Below are 9,251 nucleotides of genomic sequence, written 5' to 3' on the forward strand. Positions count from 1 at the left end.
TTTAAAGATAAGAAAACTGAAGTTCAGTAAATTGAATAAACATGCCCAAGGTCACAGCGCATAGGTGGAAGAGCCCAGATTGAATGCAAGCTTGTCTGCCATCAAAGCCAATAATGTTGTGGTTCCAATGTGCTTCCATGCAGAGCTCTTGGGACAGAGCCGGGAGCAGCCTTGCTCTCTCGGTTATGAGTCCTACTACCCATAAGCAAAGTGCATCTTTTTAATCCATGGCTCTCCTGGAAAACATTATCCACAAGGGCTGGGCCCTTTCTCTGATTACAACTGAGATATTCATCTCTGGGAAGACCCCTGTGACAACCTCCTCAGCACTCTACAGGAGCCACCTCTGCTTCACCACTGGACAGTGGACGCTGTAGCCATTGGTGGACTCCTTGGCCATCTTCTAACTGTGTGAAGTCATGTGCCTAGAGAGATGGTGGCGCTCTCGAAAGCACTCATGGCAAACAGGGCAAATGAGTGCCGCCCCTCTACGTTTCTTAGAATGTGGATCAGGGCTCATGTGTTCTCTTTTGTGGTGGGACCGCATGTGGAAGACCAAGTCAGCTGTCAGGCGAAAGGCTAGGCTGCACTTGGCACACCAATTCTGGGTAGACAAGCCCAGGGAAGAGAGTGTGGGTGGCAGGAAAGCCCGAGAGGCCCTAGCAGAGGGCACTGAGGGTGTGGGTACCTGCACCTGGGTGTGTTCTAGCCACTGCGTGGGGGCTCTCTGGAAAGCGTTGCAAAGTAGAATGTTCTGTGACAGCATGTGCAAGTTCCAGAAATCACCTACGAGCTTGACAGTTGACAGTCGAGCCCAACATGGGCTATCTACAGTGGTGGGGGATCCTGAGAGCTCCTGTGGGTTCTCGGCACTTCCACCCATCATAAGCATAGGAAAGCAACCAAGCGTCTCTGCTGGGCACTTGGCTGGCTTGCTGAAGGCACTTCTCTGCTCTCCTCTGGCTGCACCTGGCCACACTGAGCAGACTATGCCACCAGCTGGGTCTCTGGGAACACTGGAGATCAGCTGCTGGGGGCCAAGCTGGCCTGCCGAACCCTCTAGCTCCCTCTTCTGGGCCTGAATGTCCTCCATCCTCTCTTGGAGACAAGGTAGCTCTGTAAAGATGCTCTGCCTCTGCTCTGTGTGTGCCCTTCTGGCCAATGGCCTGCCCAATCGTGGTTTGCTCAGCTCTCTGGACATTGCCAGTTCGGCATAGACCACATCCCGGCCACCTCTGCCTGCAGCAACCTCAAAGTCCAGGTGGTTTGTTTTTTCGAGCTGCACTGGCTTGCAGTCCTGGCTCTTCTCCGGTTCACTGTTCTCAGCCAAAGGGCTCAGAGGACCCCTCTTCCCCTCAGCCATGGGATCAGCAGGGCATGCCGACATAAGCAAGGTCACTCCAGCAGGCATCAGTCTTCAGGGCTTTAGGGGTCCAAAGGATTGGCCCTCACCCCCAGGTAGAGCTATGAGACTGGAAAGTTCCTAGCAAAGCTTGGACTGGAGACACTTGGCCACTTGTGTCTGTAGAGAAAGAGAGCAACAGACAGAAAGGCAGGCATTGGTCATTCAGTATACCATGAAGACTGCACTGACTTCTGGCCTTCCTTTGCTGTCTCTGAAGTAGGAGTCGTGTTCTCTGAGGATAAAGGAGTCAAGGAGGAGCTCAGATAGTTTGGACTCCAGCAGCAAGTGGAAACAAAGGTGTCTGCTAGAAAGAGCCCAGGAGTAACAGCATCAGTGGAAGACACCACACCGAGACTCCACTTGAGGGGTAGGGAAAGGGGCCTCTGGCGGCAGTAATGAAAGCATTATAGATCACCTACCAATAAGCTGACCCTGCATTGTGACCCTGCATATAGGCCATGCACTATAAGCTCTTGTTCTAAACTGAACATTTTCTGGCCTTGGCTCAGTGTCTAGGTACTAGGGGAGGCCACAACATCAGGAGGATGCATGGGAGGACCACAGAGTCATAGTCCCAACTCCCTATGGCCTCCCTCTCCTTCTCCTAGCCTGACAGCCTCTTTCTCTGTACCACACCCACTGCCTGCTTTCACCACTCTCCTTCAGACTCCTTTGAAATGCTCCTATTGTATTGCATGCCCTTGCTTTCCCCTACTCCTATTCCAGCCTTGGAGGATATCCCTCACCCCACACTGTGGACCCCACTCTGACTAAAATCACCCACACAAAGGTCACTGCAGAGCTTTATGCATTCCTAAGCTGAGCTCCTGGGAAGGAGAGGTTCTGATCTCTGCTGTGGAGTGTTCTGGTTGGAGTCCTTTGGGTATCAAGGGACTTTGAGAGCCAGGCCAGGAACAAGGGGAAGAGAGTTGGGCTTTTCTCTGTTTTAGAGAAGCTTCAGAACTGTTCCACACTGTGACCTCACTTTCACCTTCCCTGGGCCTGAGCATCCCCTGAGCCACAAGAACAAAAGGAAAGTTTTAGAAGATCACAAGTGGAGGGGAGATACAGAGGGGGTCACAGTGGGATCCAGCCGAATAGCACTGAAGCCCTAAGGTCCTGAGGGAGCCCAGTGCAGGATACTATGGAAGTTCTACCCTAACTGTGGGAGCCAGTGACCAAACACATACTCAGAAGTGACTTTTGCTCCCAAAGGGGCTTATACCCCAACACTATTTCTCCTCAGAGCTGCAGCTCTCCCCTCTTGTACACAGCTGAGTGACCCTTGGGAGCCTGCACACCAAACAGAGGAATGGCTTTCATCAGAACCCTGCCCTGCTCTGCCCTCAGAGCATCGGAGTTGTTCAGTTATGGCTCTGGGTACAGCCTTCCCTGGAGAGGTTGATGTCACACCTTCTACTCTTCTGGGCCCTCAGCCCCTGGAGAAAGTATGGTTATGCCAGTGACAAATCTCTCTCTCTGTCTCTCTCTCTCTCTCTCTCCCCCTCCCCCTCCCTCTCCCTTTTCTGTTGTATGAGCCCCTAATCACAGATCAAAAAGCTTCCCTCTGCAATGCCTTTTGTGAGCCTCCCCCTCCCCCTCCCCCCTCCCCTAAAGGGCACCCAGGTGTGGTGTTCAGCAAGCCCTCAGGAAGTATTGTCTGGACTAAAAGGTCCAGCTGAAAGGAAGGGAAGATTATTGCATCCTAGGACAATAAAGTAGGTGTTGGATAGTTTGGTTTTATTTTATATTGCCCAACATTTTCCTAACCAAACCAAATTCAACATATTCCTGCTACTGGAGTTCTCTGATGCTGCTCAGTCTCTGTCTTTCTGCAGCTCAGTTCTCTAGTCTTCCTTCTGATACTGGGATCTATCTCTGCCCACTCCATAACCTAATTAATTCCTTCTCAGCTGAGCTGGCCAAAGATGGTCTTTGTTGATTATATCCAAAGCACCGTGATTGTGCTGGGTGACAATCCCACCCAACTCCCAGTGCTATGCCTCCAGGGCTCTTTCAGGGAAGAATGTCAACATAATGCATTTATATGTGTGTACATGCAAGCAAACACACACACATGCACACACACACACACGCCCTACCTCCACTGACACCACCATCTGGATCTGAAACTAGGAGCCAGAACCTAATCATTTCTTTCTGCCAGATTGGCAGAACCATGTTAGCAGAACCAGAATTTTGGCTAGGCCAGCCTTTCAGAGTTTGCACCATTGAAAAATTTTCCTGAGCCCAGGCTGACTCTAGAAGTAACTCAGCTCCTTACCCACTGGGGCTCCGGGGCTTGTTGGGCAGCTCTGCCTAACCTCTCACTCACTGCCTCCTGCCTCCCTGTTCAGGGAGCACACCCCCATCCCACCTTTTTCTTTCAGAAGTCCCCAAAGAAATGAAACCAGAAGAAGCTTTTTTGAGGGAGTTAAAATACAGAAGTTGTCCAAAGTACAAAAAGGAAAATGACAACATTCTCTCCTTTGACACAAGCTTCTGCCCAGATCCTGTGGCAAAAATCACATGCACAGTCCCTCAGATTCCTCCTGCATGATCCCAGAGCCCCAAGTCCTTAATCACACCGTACAGTTCACTTCGACATTCTTTACAAGCCATAGCTTCAATGGGATTGATGCTGACATCACATATCACATTGGTTATTATTTTGAGAGGGCAGAGGAAGCCCCAGCAGGACACTGAGTAACCCTGAGCAAAGTAACCAGCCTGTCAGAGCCCCAGGTTTCTACCTGTGAAATGGGGCTAAAATATCTCCACAGTCAAGCCCTGATCTCCCAGGGTATAACTAACTGTGATAAATCATCATCCCCTTTCTCAAGTAAGTCCTTTTGAAGCACCTTCACTAAGCTTCCATTCCCTGAGCTCACACAAAGATACATGTAAACACTCATGCACACACATTCACACATACACTCACACACTGAAGACCTACACAAATACATATATACCCCTACACAAACACACACTAATGCCTGTGTACACTTGCATATACCCATATATATCACACTTATATGCACATAAACACACATGCCCACAATACACTAACATGCTCACGCAGTCCTCCCCCTCTCCCTCTCATCTCAGACACTTCTCCAACGGTCATCATCCCAAACAATCTTAAGAAAGAAGAAGAGAAAGAAGAAAGGAAGAAATGAATATGGAGAATGAGAAACAAGAAAAAGAGCAGATGAAAGCAAAATAATAACAAGGAAAAGAGCAAAGGAAGGGCCGAGAGATCGTTTAGTGGCTAAGAGCATTGGCTGCTCTTGCAGAGGACCCAGGTTCAGTTCCCTGTACCCACTCACTCGTCCTTAACTCCAATTCCAAGGGATCCGACTCCCTCTTCTGGCCTCCATGGGCATTGCACGACATAGGTGCACTTACATACATGTGGGCAAAACACTCATACACATAAAATTTTAACAATAAATACTTTTTCAAGGGAAGGAAAGAAAGGTACGAAGAGTGTGTGCATGTTTATGAGTGCATGCATGTTTATGTGTGAGTGTATGTGTATTAGTGTGTGCACTTGTACATATAAGTATTTGTATATGAGTGTGAGTATTTGTATGAGTGTGTGCACACGGGTGTGTGTATAGAACCGTGGCCTGCCTCCGTGACGGCCACCTCTGACTCATGCATCAGCACTGCTTGGGGCTGATCACACAGGCAAGCGCAGAAGATGCCCTGCAAAGTCCAGCTCAGGCCCTACTCTACTTCTATCCTCTCTGAAATTAGCCAGATGGAAGCCCCTCAAAATGGAAAATGACATGACACTGACATGGCTTGTTCCTGTGCAAACCGATGCCTCTGATTGAATACTCACTTCTTCTGTATGGACTCCCACTCTTTCTTTTTATACTAGGAACTTTCTAGAGTCAACTTCAGACTCGCAAGTCTTATCCATCTCCAGCTTTCATCTACATCTCTCTTGATCCCTAGGCTTCTCAGATCATCACTACACACGTGGGGGTTCATCTCCTGGCCATGCCACATCCTGACCACTGAGTTCTCTGGGTTAGAAGGCCCCTCATAGAGCGATTGGTGTTCCCTCACGCCTCCTTTACCACCAATTCCTGTCACCATCATGTGCACCTGTAGAATCATTCTCTGTCCAGCTGTTCTCTGTGCAGAGTGGAGCTGCCCCTTCCTCTCTCTCCTCCCACAGACACCAACTGTCCTAGGCAGTGATGGATCTATGAGGTCCTTGTTCGCCTTGCTCCAAATCTAATATGAAAAGAGTCTTTGTTGTCCTCAGCTGTCTTCAATGGCCTCAGTTCATCCTGGGCTCTCCATCCTAATATTAGTTACTGATCCTCATCACTCCATCATTGTGTGCGTTCCAATAAGGGGCTTTTCTTATTATCCTTCTTTCTTTTCACTCTAGTGTCCACAAGATATCCCTCTGAATTATAGACATGGTTCAGAACCACTCCATGTTCTTCTATCTGAAAAAGAAACTGGTTGAATTCCAAGACCCTCCTACCACTCTCAGAAGACCTGAAATCATGGGACTATAATGTGACAATCCTGTGATCCTGCAAACTTCCCGACACCAAGCTTTCCAAATCAACAGGGTAGATATCATACATGCCCATCTTTCCTACCGTAGAAAATACTTCTTTCTATAGTTCCCTAGCATCCTGAGCCACGAACTATGGTACTGTTATTGACCAACACAGTAAGTACTGTATCCTGGGAGTCAAAAGCTGTTCCCAGCCCAGTATTTGAAAAGCATGGTTTTTTTTTTATTATCCATTCTTGGGTACCAACTGCAAACTGACTGTTCCAATGTCTAGGAGGCTCTGGCTACATTTTCCTATGGAATCCTTCTGTCTATGCCTTAGTCAGGTTGTCCATCAACCATGAAGTCCAACATCCACCTGGAGGTCAAGTTCATGGGCCCCAGGGACAGAAGGCTTGGATTCCATCGTGCTCTGCCCTTACCTACTCTAGAACTTCTGTTTCCCCATATGTAAATAAGGGTGTGCCTAACCTCATTGGATTGTTGTAAAGATTGGTTGGACCAGTATATCTAAATTGCCAAGGGGCCTGGCTCAGCACACAGTTTGAAGACAAGTTACTGTCATATTTATCACAAGGCGACAGTCACTTCATGGCCACCTTTCCATTACTTGTGCACTCCTAGGAACTAGTACATAGCAGTGCTTAATGAATGAGAAATAGCCAGGGCATTTCTCTCTTTTCTTGTTCCATTTATAGACAACAAAATTCTTGGTAAATAACTGGGTGACTTTATTTTCCTCAGAGTTCTAAAGGTACTCTTAACCTCATATCAACTCTAGTTGATTTGAGTTGTAGCTCAGAAACTGGGCTTTTTGGTGACACCATGTGCACTGCTAGGCTACCTCTTGTGTCTCTTTTCTTCTTAGTCAGAACAAAGCAAGGCATAAAACACCTCCTGTGCATCCATTCTTTTGATAACCTTAGTTTCTAGAGGATTCTCAGATCCTTTTGGAAGATTCCAGAGAATAATCATGCATTGACCTCCACTTCATAAGGATGGTAAGCTCCCATGTTTTCCTATGGGGACTGTGTGTGTATTTCTAGGCATTTCTTAACCCTGGGACACTGGGAAAATTGAAAATTTAACATTGTCCAGGCTTTCCTGAAGACAGTCTGGTGGTACCTTGGGGAAGAAGCAGCTTGGGATTCCTGGCCAGCTGCCAGAGTCTCCATGTCCAACTAAGGCTCTATCCTTCCGGCAGCAACGCCTCTTGTGCTCAAGCAAAGCCAAATGTTCCCAGGACACAGCCAGTCCCCAGGACCCCAGTGAAGCTAGACTTCACCCACCTTGTCCATGTAGACCCACAGAGAGGTAGATGCCATCTCATCACCTTCTCAGTTACCTAGGAGTCTACAGAAACAGCCAGTGGAAGCAGAGGGCAAAAATAGCTCTTCATTGTATTAACCATGTCCAAGGACAGCCATGACTTAGAGCAGGGAGCAGCAGTGCACTAAACATCACCAACTGGCCAATAATTCACATATAATCTGTGGAGTTGAATTATCCCTAAGCACTCAAACTCCAGGGAATAATCTGGGCTTCAATCTCAGCCTAGTTAACCACTAATTGTATGACCCTGAACAACAGCTCTGGTCATCAATCTCCTTATAAGTAAAACTGGGATGGTGATCTTTACTTCAGGGTGTTTTGGTCGTATTAAACAAGGGTCTGTGTAAGATTTAAGTAACTGGAAGCTCTTGCTTATATTTTCTAATAGCACTATTAGAAAATCCAGTGGTAACAACTCTAGGGCAGCATTCAAGGGAGAGAGTACGTGGTTTATCTACCAGGCTGCTCAATCAAACTCTCTTACATGCAACAGTAGCACAATTTAAAGAGAGAATGGCAATGGCATTCTTATAGAGACACAAACCATGTGATGGAGGAAAGTATGTTTAAAACATTGAAACTCAAGACTTTTCTTTGTATTCTTTAAAAAAAAAAAGAAATAGTTTTAAATGTAAGTTGCCACCTCTTCCATTTCTGAATAAGAAACCTGCTAAGCAAATCTGACATGTGATTCTCAAGCATTTGAAAAGCATCCCTTTCGTCACCACCATTACAAGTTCTGTTTCATTGGAGTCAGAGGTTGACTGACTGACAAAAATACTTTTGAACTCTCCAAGGCAGAGGACAGAAATCAAAGCTCCATGCACACACCTGTCAGTTGTCCAGGATTCTTTGGCATAACATGGAAAATTCTTTCCCCAAACACACTCCAATCCCCCTTGATCAGATTTAACTTCTGCCTAGTATTTGTGACTTACCTATTACCAAGCTTCCTTTTCTGCATCAGGTAAAAAGTTAACTTGGCTGAATTATCATTAAAGAGCACAATAAACTACAATATCAGCTTCATTGCTTCTAAGAAGCCAAAATTGCAAGCTTTAATCAGTAATTAACATCTTTAAAACACAAATGTTTTATATGCTTTTAAATATAAAGCTATATATCATACATAACGTTAAACACTGAATTCTGTCCCTTTGACAAGACTAAATCTTTAACAGGAAATAAAAATTGCTTTTATGATCCTTAACAATTAATCAGACTGAGTTTCCTGGATTCTTTTTTTCTACTTTGTATGTACCCAAGGTAGTCTTTGATGGTAACATGAAGGATTTTCACATTTGTCATCCTACCTAATGTATGTAAAAACATTGCTTTCAGTTATCTTAGTTTTGGTAACAACATGTGCACTATCTCATGCAGCATTCTTTATGTCACAGTGTTTATTCATCAGCAATAGTGATAAATATTTACTTTAGAGATTTACCGTTTCTTCTGTTTGCATTCAAAGGTTTCATGCATCGCCCTGGGGTCCCATTGTCTTCCCACAACCGGGACCTGAACCCCACCCCCTCTGTGCTTGCCCAGGAAGCATGCATGGTTGGAGCTGTCCCCTAAATGCTGCTGCAAGAAATCAGCTTTCCGGGTGTGCTGTCTGTGCCTGTTAGGGAAGAAAATGATGTAGAGAAAAGGACTCAAGGTCATATCAAAACCAGGTGTTTTCTTTCTTTTCATCCTGAAAACTCAGAGATACATAATTTGGTTATTTATGTGTTTTCTCACAACAGGCATTGAACAAGCGACATTTCCAGATCTTTGGAAATATCTGTTGGAGAAAGGGTCTGGGGCTGAGGCAGGGTTCTTACGATAGCGCCGGGCACAAGTCCTGTTGAGAATAAGGGAGTAAAGGGGTGCATGCATGGAGGCGTGAGATCAAGAACTGCAGCCCTCAAAGTCAACCTCGTGGGGGGGGGGAACATACAGAATTTTGTACAGAAAAGAAGT

The 9,251-nt window shown here is 46.3% G+C and overlaps 1 protein-coding gene across 1 annotated transcript in view; it reads right to left on the bottom strand.

Annotated features, from left to right (window-relative positions):
* Positions 1-347: 347 nt before the first annotated feature.
* Znf488 (zinc finger protein 488) overlaps positions 348-9,251 on the bottom strand; it is a 9,332-nt gene continuing 428 nt past the window's right edge. Inside the window, exon 2 of the mRNA XM_008834129.2 lies at positions 348-1,522. Coding sequence (XP_008832351.1) covers positions 404-1,411 — 1,008 coding nt within the window. The 5' untranslated portion in view covers positions 1,412-1,522 and the 3' untranslated portion in view covers positions 348-403. The remainder of the gene's footprint in view (positions 1,523-9,251) is intronic.

The sequence above is a fragment of the Nannospalax galili genome, unplaced genomic scaffold (assembly GCF_000622305.1).
Source record: "Nannospalax galili isolate Female #2095 unplaced genomic scaffold, S.galili_v1.0 scaffold996, whole genome shotgun sequence".
Classification (NCBI taxonomy): domain Eukaryota; kingdom Metazoa; phylum Chordata; class Mammalia; order Rodentia; family Spalacidae; genus Nannospalax; species Nannospalax galili.